Here is a 17411-nt window from a genome sequence, read left to right as displayed (position 1 = left end):
TGCTGCCCCCACTATTGCATTTATAGAAAATGATGCCACTTCTCATTAATAATGCACTGAATCACTATTTTCAAACATTGTCATCGTATCTGCACATTTTTTAATTATGAGTTTCAGTCCGCTGCAGCTCGAGTGAATTGAATAAAAAGGAAAGTAACATTCGTTGATGCGCTTTCAGATGAATATTTGCAAAAAGCGAACATGGAGAGTTTGTTTATTTGCTTTTAGTTACGGATGGAACGGTTTATACCTCACCGCCATTCCGATATTACTTTTTGTATGTTAGTTGTTGTTTTTTTTTCACGTTATGTTCTCTCTCCTCTCCTGTTCCAGCACCGCCGTTGTTCCGTCCGCTCCAACATCCCCATTTACATAACTGAACTTTTCATTGGACTCTGTGATTAAAAATGGTAGGTGTGATGTAAGATGACGCGTGACAATCCCTCTATTATTCGTTTATTTATTTTTAAATTGGCTTTGTTTTCTAATGAAGACGACAGGAGCAGAGCAAGTCCCGATTAGAGACTCTAAAAACGTTTAGACGGAGTGAATTATTAAATAATGGAGCATGTCGGTGGTCGGAGTGCGGCCAATCAAATTGCTGGACACTGCAGCCATCTTGTCAACTACGCTTCTCAAGGATGTATTTGAATATGTTGAAGAGGGTCCTTCCAAAATATAACTTACATAAAGTGTTACATTGATTTATGAGTTCATTCCGTGACCCAGCTGAGAATTCAACTAACTCGTGTATTAAATCGGTTTTCTTAATCTTTTCTTAATTCTTAAATTTGTTCCATCCTTTGGATTTTTTTTTTTTTTAAGGGTCATACCCTCGTAATCGATTTGGCAGGATTGTCTGCATGTGGGTGTTTACATTCTAGTCTCTGTAAAAGCTGAAGAATGTGAAATCTTTTTGGTGACTGCCGATGCGTCATTGGACAAAAGAGACGTCAATAACTACAGCAGCACTGCTGATTGGCTGTTTTTGTTACTCAGATATTTTTCTAAGGACATTTTTTAAGCACTGGTGATTTTAATGTTGTGCAAATTTACATTTTTTTTTTTTTTTTGTGTGTGTGCTGACAGTGGATCTGCTGGTAAAACGTTGGCCTCACGGTGCTGAGGTCCCGGGTTCGATGCCGGCCCCGCCTGTGTGGAGTTTGCATGTTCTCCCCGTGCCTGCGTGGGTTTTCTCCGGGCCCTCCAGCTTCTTCCCACATCCCAAAAACATGCAACATTAATTTGACACTCTAAATTTGCCTAGGTGTGATTGTGAGTGCGGCTGTTTGTCTCCATGTGCCCCGCGATTGGCAGGCAACCAGTTCAGGGCGTACCCCGCCTCCTGCCTGTTGACTGCTGGGATAGGCTCCAGCACTCCCAGCGACCCTCGTGAGGATAAGCGGCTAAGAAAACCTGGTGGGTCATACCTTGTCGTCACGTGGCGCTTAAAGAGAAACCGGCATCACAGAGAAAGGAGTAATACTCAATAAATTCCTTACATTAACACGCTGTGGTTGACAATTACTAATTGATTATTTTGCTTTTGCGTGTTTGCCCATTGTCTTCTTTTTTTTGACAGTACTTGTAAATACAGTTACCTGCGTTGTCACGTAGAGCAAACGTGTGTGCGCGCGCTGGCTAATGTGAGCGTCTCGCATTGCCGTCGGCTCCCTTTTGAGCGGATTACAAGTTTTAAAGAGTCGCAGATTCGACACCTCAAATCTGACACACTCTGACGCGGCCGCTTTCAATCAAGCGAGATTGGAAAGACACATGGCTGCGGCGGGACCGCTTCTTATCCTCCTCTTCTCTTATCACCGCCATCACGTTGGGGTTCTTGTCATTGCGTCGAGGCCGGTTGAGTTTACATTCCTGCGGTATTTCCCGACATACAGTCGAAAAAATATGCGATGAAACGATGTCAATTCGAGCTCTTGCGAGATTTGCAGACACAAGCATGCTAACGTTTTGGCTCAAAAATCTGGAAAAATGTAAAATAGTCCCTTCCTTTGACGCTCGGCAATACAGTGAGGCGTTGATATCAGTTCAAACGGGCGACATTTCGACGGAAAAAAGTCAAATGCACACTGAGCATTAATTCTTTTAAAATGACCAAAATGGAGTTGTTTGAGATTGACCATCTTGCACTTGTTCAAAGCAACAGAGGCCTATTTAAAAAAAAAAAAAAAAAAAGTCAAACCTTCCCTTCCTTCAATGCCCGGTGAAGTCTGAAGTGACATTAGAGATGTTTAAATAATACTATAAAAGCCGATTAAAAAAAAAAAAGTCAAACTGTTTCCTTCAATGCTTGCTGAGCTGAAGTCTTTGCAAAAAGAAAAAAAAAATCCGATATCTTCTCAAACAGGAAGCATTTCTCCTTGATTTTCCCCTATCTTGTCGTTTGGGTATTGTCGAGAGCTTAACTCCCCCCCCACTCGCCCCGCTCCCCTTCGCGCTCGTCCTCCATTTTCTTCTCTCTTTGCCCCATTTGGTGTATGTTGTTGACACGGCGGCGCGGGGAATAATGGATTCTCTTGTCAGCCGCCGTGTATTTCCCCACCCAGCCTATTGGGGTTGGCGTGTAATAGCGGCGGAGGGGAGGTTATGTGGCGCTGATAGTAATGAAGCTTTTTCTCTCTCCCCCCCCCCTTCTTTTTAATGCGGAATGTTTGCGGGCCGAGGCAATGCTCAACGCTAATCCTATCCTGCAGCTCCGCTCGCTACATGGCTGCGGTTGTGTGTGCGCGCGCACACAGATAAAAGTCACACACGTGCAGTTGCCGTTGCCTTCGGGCAAACGTTAAGTCAACATACGTTTTGTCTCCTCGTGCACCCCTAATGAAATGCAGCCTGCTCCCGTCAAAGAAGATATGTTATGACAATACGTGACGCATTTCTCAACACTTCTCACCGCCGAGTGTAACGGGGCCCTTCGAGATTCCCAGGCGGGAGAGTCGCGTCAGTCGCCGGCCCGTTTGCAACCTCGCAGCAAGCGGAAACGGCGGAACCAGTGATTCGTGTGTTTTTGGAAAGCCAACCAATGAGAACCGGGTTGCGATGACTTCGTTCAGAAAACATGCAACGAACAATCAACATGGCACATCGGCATTGTGGGCAACGTGTCGGTGAGCCCTGGCGTAGTGGGTACACTTGCCTGTCTTTGGTGCCGGCAGCGTGGGTTCAATTCCCACTCAGTGACGGCGTCTTTATGTGGCCTGCGACCGTTTTCGGGTCCCAGCTGACTTTTCCCCGAAGTCAGCTGGGATGGCTTCAGCGCACTTTAACCCTAACCGGGATAAGCAGCATTGAAAATTCGATGGTTGTTTTTTTTTCCGTTTTATTTTTATTTTTTTGTAATTTCTTAGACGAGCCAACCAATGAGAGCGTGAAGGAGGGATACAAGTTTTTTTTTTTTTTTTTTAAGTGTCCTTGTAATTTACATATGCATTGTTTTTGCTATTTATGATAATTTGGTAAGGTAGCCTGTCCCGCTGGCTACAGTTTTTCTTTTTTCTTTTTTTTTTTTTTATTCTTCTCTCTCCCCCCCCCCCATTGTTGTTGTTTTCCCACGATGTTAAGTGCGCGCTGTCCGCCGGCGAGGGTGCAGGGGTCTGCGCCTGCGTGTCTAATTGCTTTAATGGCTACCTGCTGCCTAATCCCAGGTAATGAGAGTGCTTCAATTTGACGGCTACTTTTGCACCGTCACTTGAAAAACGCAGGACCAGGTCCAAGGCCTGGAGGAGGACTGCCACTCAAACACGCACACACAACTTAATGGGACATACAATACACGTGATGCGCACACAAAGCAGCTCGCTCACCCACTAATACACTTTTGTGTCATTGTGTGCTGTTCGTCAGTGACATTTTCTGTAACTACGCACGTCTTACCGCAATGGACTTGATACCCATGTTATTATCTGCTCGTTGTTTGATTATTATGATTTATATGGGCTGACATCATTTAGAAGATACTTGTGGGGGGTTAGGTGAGCCGGAAATGTCAAGTTGTCTCCCCCCTCAGGCCGCCGCCGCCGCCGCTGTCTCTCCGTGTTCCGAGATACCCGAAGGGGTCTTCGCGGCACACGAGCGCCTCACACAAAAGTCGGCAGTCGCGAGTCGTCAATGTCTCCGGTCTTTCATCTTGAAGTGTGCGCATTTTTCAACTCTTAAAATGGAGGAATTCCGTTCAGGCCGCCATTTAGGACATTCCCAAATAATCCGGAACATTTGACGGCAATTTGAGCAATTTAGATTTGTTTTTAGCATCTTGGATTTGTTGAATTGAAGACAGATAGAAGTATTTCCATAAATTCCCATGCACACCTCCTTATTAGGGAATGGACCTTTCCGACTGGCAATCTTAAGCTCCGCCCCCTTAGTTTACAGTTGCCATGTCCCACAAGCTTCCAAAATGGCGACTGAACAGAACATGTTTGAAGTCGCGTATTCCAGAAAAAATTGCGGTATGTTTTTTGCCAAATGCGTCAGACTTGTCCAAGAGAGTTCTGCAGAGAGGTCTCAACTATTTCACGCAAGGATATGTACACGGAATTAAGATTTTGGACGGAGCAGGACGCAATGTCAGAGTTACAGCGAAATGTTGGCGATCGATGGGGAAAAAAAAGTTTGTTCCCTCACAAACTTAATATTGGAATCGTACTGCGCATGTAAAGCAGGGTGAGTACTTTTTACTTGGAAAGATCACGAGTGATATCATTGCAGTCTTTAGAAGAGAGCGGGTGTATTCATTTGATTTGGCTCGTGATGGAACCCAAAAGTCTGTCTTAAAAGTCTGATGTGTAACAAATAGGCAAATCGACAGTTCTCTTGCATTACGTGGGACATTTACGTATCCCTAACCCGACTCTTCGGCATAAAACATTGCACACTTCGTTTAGCAGGTCAGTTATACACAAACAAAGTGAAAGTTGTTCTCCTGCACTGATAATAATTAAATCAAACTCAGAGAAGGTACTTCTCCCTCACTTAGCTTCGAACATACAGCCTTGTGTTTGTTGATATTGTCTACATTTAGTTGTACGTGCGCTCTTCCGCGAGCCTTAATCCATCTTAGACGCTTCGTCAACTGTGTTTTAGGCTTTGCAAAATGAATCAAGCGGGCCCCTCGTAAGCTAGCAGGATATCTTTCATCAGAAATGGCACGTTCCCGAAGCGCATCTGAGGACCATTTTCTTCGTAACATTAACTTTTCCAAGCGCCCGCTACTGACAACCAGCATTGCTTGTGGGACAACACGGCGAGAATGGGCGTGGCAAGCCAGGGGTTAAGACAATGCGGCTATCTGATTGGCTATTAGCGTACGAGTGATTGACAGGTCGGAAAGGTCCATTGATAGTTGCTCTGTAGTGTGTGTATGTAAGACATAAGTATACATACACTGCCACATAAGCCTCCTGTTTTTTTTTTTTTCGGTGGGGAGGGGGATTAAGTATATTTAACAACAAAAAAAAAAAGCCTACTAGTTTATTTATTAATGAGATACACAGAAAGGCTGATTTGGGAGTTTGACTCTTTGTAGCACAATGCTGCATTTGCAGTAGTAGGCGGACACCAACAGAGGGAGTCGGGTGGCCACCACTCGTCTTTTCCCCACAGCTCAGTTTTCTCCACCCACCTCAACTCACGGCGCAAGCTCACATCCCATCCTGAACCCAAACATGTATTTTACAAATGGGTGTCTCATTGTAACACAAATGCTCAAGTGATGACGTTCTCATTGGATAGCAATCACCTCAGATTGTTAATGACCTAACCGCGGGTATTTGAAGTCACATTTTAGCCCTTCTAAGTCTCCTACATGTGTAAAATTGACTTAAGCGCTGTCAAAAACCAAACATTTTGCGGAGAGGAGAGAAGGCTTCGGGGAGGCAAAAAGCTTTTGCGCCTCGATAAGCCTTCAGAGGAGGAGCTAATTAATAAGCTGTTTACATTATCCACGCTCGCACGCCTCTCTCCGAACAAGCGTCTATGACGCTATGCTAATAGCAACTAATTGGAGGGGAGGCGCCGCAGAGTCAAATCTTGTGCAGTGTGTTCAGATAATTACTCAACGGCAGCTAGGAACAGGGGTGATCTGCTATAGAGGAGGTGTAGATTGGATTTTATTCATATTTTACATTTAGTTAGCTTGTGCGCGTGTTAAATGATGTTAACAGCTGTCAAATACAAAAATAAAGTCAAATTACTGCCACTTTTAATTCCTCAACTTCAGATGGGGGCAGGCATCTACTTGAGGAGGATGTATTTATTTGGCCTAATTCCCAGCTGTGATATCCCTGTAAAATGAAGCGAACCGCTGTAAAATGAAATGACTAAAGACTAATCTTTGATAATTACTCAACGGCAGGTGAGGACAGAGTTCTACTATAAGGGAAGGAATTTGTTTGGATGGACAGGAAGTGTTTGAAGTGAATTTTTGGTGTTCATAACCTTCCGACAAGCATGAAGTGACTACTGTAAAATACAACAAAATTAGAACTAGTCAAACTTTGATAATTACTCAACTGCAGATAGGTGCTGGTCTCTACATACCACATTTTATTTGAAGCAAAAAAAACAAAAACAATGCAAAGTAAATCCATTAAAAATGAGGGATAGACTCACGCTCCCTCTATTTGAGGGAGGTGTTTATTTTTTTTGACTTGTCTCTCATTTTTGCAGCCCAGCCCGATCCCGAGCCCGGTCCTGGGTGGCAAGCCCAACGCCAGCCAATCCCTGCTGGCCTGGTGCCGCGAGGTGACGCGCAACTACCGCGGGGTGAAGATCACCAACTTCACCACGTCCTGGAGGAACGGCCTGGCCTTCTGCGCGCTGCTGCATCACTTCAGGCCCGACACCATGTGGGGACACACACACACACACACACACACATTGTACACTCCAAAGTGGGTGTGTGTGACTAGCTGTGCGTTTGTGTGTGTGTTTTGCTTTGCTTTGCGGAAGCGTTATTCATTTGCCGAATGGATGTGTAAAACTTGACATCTTTGGATCGAGTGTTCAACGTGTCCAATAACATTACAAAAATGGCTACATTTGGCATGTTGCTTTTGATTTACAGTGAAAATATTTTCATTATAATTAGCGCTGGAACTTTTTTTATTTATCGATGAATTGGATGAAAAAAACTATTCATCAATTATCAAAAATCAATGTATTTTTTTTCCCATTTGGCCTCTTAATTTCTTAAATTATTTTAATTTAGAACACCGTGAATAATATTTAAAAAAAAAAAAGGTTTTATTACTTAATTCACAACAAATGAAGAAAGGTCTGGTTTTACGTTTGAACTGTACACATTGACCTATGAAAATCAGCTATGCGGGAAAAAAAATATTCATACTAAAAGGTCGTCGACCGTTTATCTTTTTGTTAAAAATGAGTCGTGGTAATCGACGCTTGTCTTTGTTTTAAGAGTTCTCATATCTCCCATCGAATGACTATATTTTCGAGCAGGTTTTTTTTTAGCTTTGTTTGTTTTAAAATAATTTGGTGTTTCATTTAGCAATGCCATCAAGGTTTTAATCGACCTTTTCCGTCGGAGTTTGGCCAAATTTTATTTGGCCAAATATTTATATATATATATAGATAGATAGATAGATAGATAGATGTGTACCACGCTTAAATTTCCCCCTTAACACGGCATAAATTCTGCAAGTCTTTTCCGTATGTGCATCACCTTCACTCACTGGTCTGTTACTTTTACATATTTCCCCATTATGAGGAATTATGTCTTGATGAAATTATACGTTGCGGTGCCATTCCATGTGACACACTTGCTCTCTCTCTCTCGCTCTCTCTGTCTCTCACTCTCTCTCTCTCTCTCTCTCTTTCATTCTCTCTATCTCTGCTGTTTTCACAGAGACTTCAAGTCGCTCAATCCTCAGGATATTAAAGAAAACAACAAAAAGGTAAGAGGCGACCACCCACCGGCGCTCGGCTCCCTCCCACACTGCCACATCCACCATTGGCCATCTTTCCCAATCAGCCATTAACCCCTCAATAGAATGCGCGTCTGTTAAGGTAGTTTTTCATTCGAGGCCCCCCCCGCTGTAGCAAATGGATGTGAAAACGTGGTCATTTGACGCAGGCGGGATGGCGCGTTAATAAGTGGAGTGTGGTGATGGAAAAAAGATGCTGCTCAAAGCATGATCACGTGTGATTCAATTAAAATGAGTTTTACATCACATTTCAGTCAAAATTGTACCCAAGTAAATGTTTGCATACCAACAGTGTAGCACTTATAGGTAATTCAACCAAACTGTACTGAAAATGTACAAATTCAAATTATTTGAAATAGTGCTTTCCTTTTCTATTTTTGAAAGGAAACACAATCACATGTAAACAAATCTCTCCATCAAATAATGAAGCATTTCAACAAATGTTAGGAAAAAGTGGCGTTAAAGTCAGAAGGTCAGACTTTCCGAAGAGGCCCGTAGTCTTTTTCCGGCGTGTCTCGGGTCGTGCTCGGTGGAATGTCCCCAGAACAACTCACCGGGAAAATGCCCACGCTCAGCTCGTAACCACAAGTGAGGGTAGGAACGTAGATCGAGAGCTCACCACATTCTTCACCATGATAGACCGACACGGATGTTAAAATGAAAAAAAAACCAATAATAATATGGATGTCCAAAGCAAAATATTCTGTGCAGTTTCTACATTTATTATTATGGCCACAGTTTGAGAGTGACACTGCATCAGATGAATTCTGTTTACACCGGATGTCAGAGGTTAGGCCCTCACCCGCCAACTAAAAGCAATATTTCAGTAATTACAGTATCTGTATACAGTATATAGGATTAAAAAAAAAAAAAAAAACCCAAACAAAACAATTGAATCTTTTATTGTGGCCTCAATTTGATCTTGGAACAGATCAGTTCACTGGATGACATCTGCATTATCTCACTGGGGCACAACATCTATTAGATGATTATTATTATTATGAAGAGGGACAATCACTATTTGAGGAAATACATTCAGTATGGTTTACTACTAAACTTTTTATGATGGCTACAGTTTAACACCTGGAACAGGCTAATTTACTATTTCAGGAAATATTCAAGTTTGTTTCAAGCAAAACATTACCTGTGCAATTGATCATTTTTTTTTTTTTATTATGATCAGAGGTTGACACCGGAACCCTTTACATTGAAAGTAATGGGAAGGATTTAAAAAAAAAAAAAAAAAAATATATATATATATATATATATATATATATATATAAAATATATGTATATAATGTAATGTGTTTGACTTTCTTAGATTCTACTAGACTGTTTTCATGTTCTTGGAGCGCTTCACACATACAAGCACGCACTCACGCACACAAATGCGCACACACACATAACATTTACACGCGCAGCGTATTTTCCTCATCACTGTATCACCACATTCACACTTTGAGTTTGAGACTCGCTGGCATCACCACGTACCCGTCGGCTCTTTTTGCGTGTACATTCACCTTCTTTTTCCATTTACACAAATGCACACTTGCCCTTTGCTACGAGATCTACACACACTTGTGCAGCTGTCCCCTCTCCGGCCCCAAGGGCTACAGCCAGCGAGATGCGTTCGCTTACCCGCAGCTTGATTTCCTTCTCCTCATGCACACTCTGGCTGGGCGATAACCTCCGGTGGCCCTGTTAGGCATGAATGCTAGCCTGTTGACAATAACCACAGCCGGAGAGCCAATCCCATATCTGCGCGCTACCCCCTCGCCCTCGTACCCACCCCGCTGCCGCGGGCGCCTCCCCGAGTAGCCCCCAAGAAAATTGGCTAGATATAAGTAATGTGGGAATATGCCGTGGAAGGCGATAGCCGTAGAATAGCCGCACCGGTGTCGCTGTTGTGCCGCGGTGTCCGAGCGCCGAGATATCACCCAAGTGACTGTCCTATACCCGCCCGCTACTACCGGTTATTTATCGGAGTGTAAGATAGGGATGAGAGGAGCCCCTTCTTGAGTGATTTGTCATCTTTTCTAGCTCCTTCTGCTTCACAAGGTCCTTCTTGCAGGGTGTTTGGAGCCATGCTGTGTTTTTTTTTTTAAACTTTCTTAGATATCATCCTAATAGTTAGACCTTGTTTGGAAAAACTGCGACTCCTTGCCGTTCTTATCGGGGGAAACAATGTTTTGAGGCTTCGCATATACTGCGCTGTACTGCGATGCCTTGGGATAGGCCTGACCCGACTTGAGTTTTTCAAGATTTCGACGAGGACGACTTCTTTTTCTTTCGCCTTGTCCCGTGAGGGGTCGCCACAGCGTTTCATCTTTTTCCATCTAAGCCTATCTCGTGCCTCCTCCTCTCTAACACCCAACTGTCCTCATGTCCTCCCTCACAACATCCATCAACCTTCTCTTCGGTCTTCCTCTCGCTGTATTCCCTCGTAGCTCCATCCTCGCCACCCTTCTACCAATATACTCACTCTCTCGCCTCTGGACATGTCCAAACCATCGGAGTCTGCTAATGAGCTCATTTCTAATCCTATCCAACCTGCTCACTCCAAGCGACAACCTCAACATCTTCATTTCTTCTACCTCCAGTTCCGCTTCCTGTTTCTTCAGTTCCACCGTCTCTAATCCGTACATCATGGCCGGCCTCACCACCGTTTTATAAACTTTGCCCTTCATCCTATCTGTCACATAGAACACCAGACACCTTCCGCCAACTGTTCCACCCCGCTTGGACCCGTTTGTTCACTTCCTTACCACACTCACCATTGCTCTGTATAGTTCACCCCAAGTATTTGAAGTCATCCACCCTCGCCATCTCTTCTCCCTGGATCTTTACTCTTCCTCCCCTGCCCCTCTCATTGACGCACATATATTCTGTATATATTCTATATTTTCATGAGACGACATTTGATTAAATGTTTTGAGAGTGGCTAAAGGGGCGGGCTAGAGGGTTGTCATGCCCATTTTACTTCATCAACCTCATTCGCCCTTGAGTACTACCAGCATCAACTTCAATCCGTTGGCGTTATACCAATCAAACTCATTCGGACTTTAAGTGCACCAGACACCAGCCATAGAAAAACAGTTTTTAGCTGCCTTTGACCCAAGATACATCCGTTAAGCAGCAGTTGTTAGCGTCATCCATGACTCTCTTTCAGTCCCAAACAGTACCAGACTCCACCTATACAAACATTCCACATGCGTTTAGAGACACGATCATGTTCCACATCATCTACTGTAAGTTCTGCGTCAGACTGATCAGCTTCATTGGGCTGAGGTAAAAAGTGGGAACAGGAAGAAGGAAGAAAAGGCGTGCAATGAAATGTTTTAATAAGAGTGGCCGAACGAGCGGCCAGACTTGTTGTAATTGTCGGGGACGTATTGAATGCAAGCACAGCTATCTGCTCCTTTTCACATCTCGTTGATAGACGTGCCCCCCCCCCCCCCCCTCCCGCACCCGCCCCCTTTAAGCATCCATCTGTGTGCAGTGATTGCAATGAGCTCAGACTGTGCTGAATTATGACAGATAAGGACAATCAATATCGGGGGCGGGTTTGTTGGTAGGGGGGGGAAAAACAGAGAAGTAAATATTTAAGGAAAAAAGATGCGTTATCTTTGTGTATGCCTCAATGATTGTCATGTATGTTTTTGAGGGGGTTTTCTACGTATTGGATGTTTTTGAGTGTGTAGAGAGAAGGCGACCGGGCCAAGGAGAAATCATTTCGGAGCGCTATCTGATAGCGTAGCACCAAGCGCTGTGTTGGGGGGGGAAGGAAAGGGTGTTGATGATTGACAGCGATAGATAGCTGTCAGTCACCGAGGGCGGAGGGGGGGTGCAGGGAACAGCGGCCCGGGGCAGGCAATGCTGACATTTAGTCCCAAAGCATTGTCGGCAGGTTAATGGAAAGTGAGCAAGTGGAGATAGTTGTCCTCGTTGCCCCTCATTGTCATACGGAAAATGCTTCAGAACACGCTGGTATTGGCCGTGGTGGAGGAGCAGCCACAAAATGGATTCCCTGATTGTGTACACTCGTGTGCTTTTTCTGAAACGCCTTAAGATGCCACAAATTGCCTCTTAAGTCCTCTCTAAATTGGAAAGTAGTCGGGTAATTGCTGTAAAGTGTATTGAGGTGCGATGCAGCTCGCCTGACAGACACCATTTTGATATCATGGCTTACCCAAGTTTTACCTGGGTTGTTAGAGGAAATTATGGCGAGACTTCACCGCATGGGGATGCATGCATGTTAAATAAAAATGTCATTTCATTTAAAAGTTATGACCCACCGCCAACCGAGCAACCCGGCCTAAACTGACAAGAAGTGAACCATCTCGGAAAAAAACTTTTTTCCATGCACCATTTGAGTCCCATATATCAACCAGTGCACTGGAATGCTATCTGGCTGTGAGACTCCACGTATAATGTTTTTTTTTTTTATTGACCCATAAAACCATAGCGGAATTGTCAAGGGAAAAGTGGCTTGCAACAGAGAAGAGTAAGCGGCTACGAATAAGAGTTCCAGGCCAGTTCTACAGAGTGATTTTTCTCTCAATTTGCAATGCCTGCTCCGAGAGTTCAGTTTTTTCATCACTGGTGTTTAGTAGGAGGCCTTATGCTGCGTTGTTTTTTCCAGAAAAGATTTCGATTTGAGAAACTTGCCCTGGACGGTGTAAAATGTACTTCTTGATTGAGTACCGTGACGGGCGTGCAGCTTTTCAGACTGGAGATGAACTGCAGTCGGGGACAGAAAAGCTTTTTGCCGGGCAGTAGTTTTCCAAAGCTGCTCCACACATGCCGATCGGCCTCACGTCTGTCCGAATCTGTCTTGAATCAAAATATTAAAAAAAAAAAAAAAAAGAAAGTGTGTAGTGACTGTTGTGGAACATCCTGGCCTGAACAAGAGCTGGGATATATTTTCTCGTCGTTTTCCCGTTGAGATAAAATGTGCGGCAATGCAACGGGCCAGAAAAAAACCCTCCGATGGCCCGTGTGTACGATGCCATGGAGTGAAAATGAAGAATTAGTTGGACAAATGGTCCTCAGTGCCTGATACGAGAGAAGCTACGCGAAGAATGGAGCGTGACACTGAGGTCAAGAAGACCGCGGTTTGCGTCAACGGCTGAAACAAAACCCCGCTCGCCCTCGCGCACCTATCACATTCTCACTTTCCCCTCGCTGGACGTCTCTCCTCCATTCTTTTTCAGCGCCAGCGGAAACAATGGCAGCACGCTTTGCTGCCTTCAATGCGCGTTAGAAACTCAATCAGGGCTGCCGGTTCCCCCATATTCATTTTCTTTCTTTTCACCCCTCTCCTTTCACACTCACACTAACTGGTCTCTCTGTTCTCACTTCACACACTTTTCAGTTTAGATGTTGGACAGCCATTGTTCACCTCAAACCCGGCGATGGCGCAATGGGATGAGAAAAAAAGGCCGACAAAAGATTTGACAATTGCTCGTAAATGGGGAAACGTCTGAAATGCAAACCGGAGGCTTACGGATGACCTACGAACAGGAAAAGTGAATTGATCAAATGCTTTCAATTGGGATGCGACCATTTAGAAACCTGAGTACAATTGGGATAATTTACATTTTATATCGTATGGAATTTGATACATTTGCTCACATGCTAACAGACGCTGACTTAGTATACAAAACAGCATTATGACCAACATAGACAGACATGAGGTATTTACTGTATCTCATTTAGAGCACAGGAACTTGGAGGAGCGCCAGAAATATTAGCTTTTAGGATGACCAGGCTTCAATGGGTGTCTAGTGCGCGACATTTATCACATCATATGGTGCTGTACAATATTAATTAATATGGCATAAAAGTAGTAGTGGGGAGGGATCCAGGACCCTTTGGGACAGGGTTCAGACCACCATATCACAATATACCAAGAACTTAAAACTTGCGGATTTATTATTTCAGATTTTAATTTATCGTATTTTCCACACTATAAGGCGCACCTTCGTTGAATGGCCTATTTTGAAACTTTTTTTCATATAAAGTGCATAGAAAAGACGCTACAGTAGAGGCTGGGGTTACGTCATCCATCCATTAGATGGACCTGCGCGAAAGGCTCAACATTGATCCATATATAAGACGCGCCGGATTATAAGGCGCACCGTCGGCTTTTGAGAAAATTAAAGGCTCCTCGGTGCGCCTTATAGTACGGAAAATACGGCATCTCAAGTAATTTACCAGGGCTGAAAATCGACTCTACCAAGGCGATAGTACTTTCAAGGATTCTCAGAACAAAAAGGTGGAAATGTGGCTGCAGGATTGGAGAAAATTCTAATTCAGTGAGCTCCAGAGGCCCGGTAAAAGCTTTGATAGGTTGAGCAATGAGACCAAAAAAAAAAAAAAAAGGGCCTGCAACAGGTTGGAATGAGATCAAGACTATCAAGCAGGCCAGATACAAGCTTAGATACTTGTGCGGCAGTGTTGGAATGGAGATGGTGTGTGTGTGTGCGCCCGCGCTGCTAATCTATTTATTTACCTGTCATTGGCTGCGATAATGGTTTTCATCCCCGTCTCTCTGTGTCTCCGTCTATCTGCTAATATGAGGGTGGGTGATTGGCTCCCCAATGTGTGTGTCGTGCTTGATAATCAAACTTGTATTTTCTCATCACGCTCTAATCAGACCAATTACACGCGCGACGGAGAGCGTGGGCAGGCTGATGTGGAAAAACGATAAGGACACATCCACACACACCCACACAGTGGGATTAAGCGCTCTTTCTCGGGGTATCTCGCTCTCTTATCTGGGACAACCATCCCTGATGTGACCTGTCAGCAGTCCCGCCAAAAATGTGTCTCTCTCGCAACAACCCTAGCGTGGGCATCAAATGTGACGCTGAACCCCCACTTTGCCATTTTTTTTTTTTTTTTTTTGCCACCGTAAGCACTTTTCCAAAGGTTGTCCCGTCGGGTACCGTTTTAGAATGATAAATCCCGGTATTGTAGGGGTTCTCACTCATTGTACGTCGCATTACATCATGAAAACATCCTGGAGGGGGTGCAGGGACGGACCTGAAAAGGGTGCTGGAAGAGGGAATGAGATGGGTCGTAAGCAGTTTACTGGAATGGGTAATGGAAATGATATCGGAACAGGATCCATACAAGGGTCCTGAAAAGCGTAATGAAAGGAGGTGCACAGTTGGGGCCCTGTCATGAAAATGGTAATGAAATATTTGCTAGGAAGGGTCCTGAAAAGAATACTAGTAAGGATACTGAAAGTTGTCCTGCCGATGTAAGGGAAAGGGTTCTGGAGAGAAGACTTGCTCTAAAAGTTTCCTTTAAAGGGTACTAAAAGGTTAATAAAAGTGTTGTGGAAAGGGTCCTGAAAAGAATACTAGTAAGGATACTGAAAGTTGTCCTGCCAATGTACTTGAAAGGGTTCTGGAGAGAAGACTTGCCGTAAAAGTTTCCTTTTAAAGGGTACTAAAAGGTTAATAAAAGTGTTCTGGAAAGGGGCCTGAGAGGAATCCTGAATAGGTTGCTGGAAAGGATTCCTGAAATTCTCTCAGTCCATAATAGCGTTTGTCTTGGGACTTTATTTTCCTTTTCCCTGTCAGCTCGTCCGTCAAATCAATAACTTTGGCCTCCGTTTTCGGCCGCCAGGCATACGACGTGTTCGCCAGCCTGGGCATCTCGCGCCTGCTGGAGCCGTCGGACATGGTGCTGCTGGCCATTCCCGACAAGCTGACGGTGATGACCTACCTCTACCAAATACGGGCCCACTTTTCGGGCGAGGAGCTCAACGTTGTCCAGATAGAGGCCAACAGTAGCCGCAGTACGTACAAGGTGGGCGACTTCGAAACCGACACCAACGCCTCCATCGGACAGGACAGGTTCTACGCCGAGCTCAACGACGTGCAGCCGCAGCTCATCGACGACGCGAAATCCGGCGGCTCCAAAACCGTAGAAGCGAAGGTTGAAATCGTAGCGCCGTCGGCCGGAACGCAAACGGCAGCGCCTCCGCTGTCCTCACCTCCTGTCCGGCCGGCCAACGTGACCTTGTCGGGGTCCCCTCTCCTGAAAGGGAAAACCTTGGACCTTTCCGACCTACCGCAGAAGCCGGACCCCGAAGGACTGCAGCAAAGGAGCCCGCCCGTCGCGGAAACGGGGTCGTCTGCCGCCCCGGCGGGAGTCCACACGTCCTCCGTCTCGCCGACTCATCAGAAACTGGGCTTCTCGTACAACAGGGACGCCGACCTCATCAAGAAGAAGCGGGCCAGCCTGCGTCACTCTGAGTCGGAGCCCACGTCGGACACTGGCGCGCCTCTCAACCACACCGAGCCGCAAACCAAGCAGGTGAACAAATACAACACACACGAGCAGCCGTACCTCCATTTTTACAAGTGCCCCAACTTGTTTTTGTTTTGTTTTTTCCACCACGAGCTGTCAATTTATTTAGCTTTGTGTTATCGCGTTGCCCTCGCATGTTGGTCAAGGAGAGCCACAGGTTCCGATGCGCTTGCAAAGGCTGTTGTAGGCCACAGCTCATTCCCAGGTGCTCACACATAGACTAACTTGCAAAATTAACATTTTGAGGGGCGTGACAACGTATTCCAATTCCCCCGGTAAGTCGGCCATAGCAGACCCAGCCAGTGATGCACTTTTAATGACTTTATTGAACAGTCTGTTAATAGAGAAACCTAACAATCTTTTGGAACTGATCGCGGTTTAGTTCTACCAGTGCCAAGAACAATCCGGAACGTTTTCTGCGTCATCTTGCAAAGTTTACTCCCCGTCATGATTGGTTTGAATAGGTGCGAGTAAATGCGTGTTAATTGTGTTTATTTTTAGTGAGGTGTAAATATTGCCCCGTTGCCTTGAGGTCCCCCCACCCACACCCGGTCACGGCTTTGCCTTTTCATCCCAGCGGCCTCATCTTTGGCCGTGATTGAAACTTTGCTGGTCCCGTCTTGTCAAGAGAAGCGGCGAAGGTGGCGAGCGTTCATTTCCCCATCGCTAAGCCCCTCGTCGATGCCGTCCTCCGAGATGACCCCCGTACGGAAATTGTCCCACGCGGCATTAGTCGTCACATTCTTCGTCAGCTGTCTTTTCCGAGATGCCTCGGGGCTGGCCCAGTAGGAACCCGCCCCCCCCAACCCCTGCTTTGACATGTAATCATATTTTTCATTACATTTCTCATCCCCTGGCTTGATGGCAGTCTTTGCCGTGACCACTCAGGCGTGGCAATGCTTCCCCCCCCCACTTCCTGCGAGCACACCTCATCTCGCACATGCCCACGTTTAATACTTTGCCACTGCCTCCTCCCCTCACAGATTAATGCTTCCTGTTTACAAGTGGAAAGGTCACAGGACAGGCGGGGTGAGGCACACTTTGACAGCTACGAAGCCCCCATTTATATCTGCGCTTATCGCCTCACAAAAGCGTTTGAATTTGAAACATGTCAGCGTCGAT

The 17411-nt window shown here is 45.2% G+C and overlaps 1 protein-coding gene across 2 annotated transcripts in view; it reads left to right on the top strand.

The window, feature by feature from the left end:
• Window positions 1–17411, top strand: part of ehbp1 (EH domain binding protein 1) — a 151319-nt gene that overhangs the window by 64885 nt on the left and 69023 nt on the right. For both annotated transcript variants that reach the window (XM_061836575.1, XM_061836576.1), the window contains exons 11-13: window positions 6688–6866; window positions 7886–7934; window positions 15603–16295. In XM_061836575.1, coding sequence (XP_061692559.1) covers window positions 6688–6866; window positions 7886–7934; window positions 15603–16295 — 921 coding nt within the window. The remainder of the gene's footprint in view (window positions 1–6687; window positions 6867–7885; window positions 7935–15602; window positions 16296–17411) is intronic.

This window comes from Syngnathoides biaculeatus, chromosome 12 (assembly GCF_019802595.1).
Source record: "Syngnathoides biaculeatus isolate LvHL_M chromosome 12, ASM1980259v1, whole genome shotgun sequence".
In the NCBI taxonomy this organism is placed as follows: Eukaryota; Metazoa; Chordata; class Actinopteri; order Syngnathiformes; family Syngnathidae; genus Syngnathoides; species Syngnathoides biaculeatus.
Note: the sequence above shows the minus strand (reverse complement) of the source record. Positions and strands in the feature narration are given on the sequence as shown.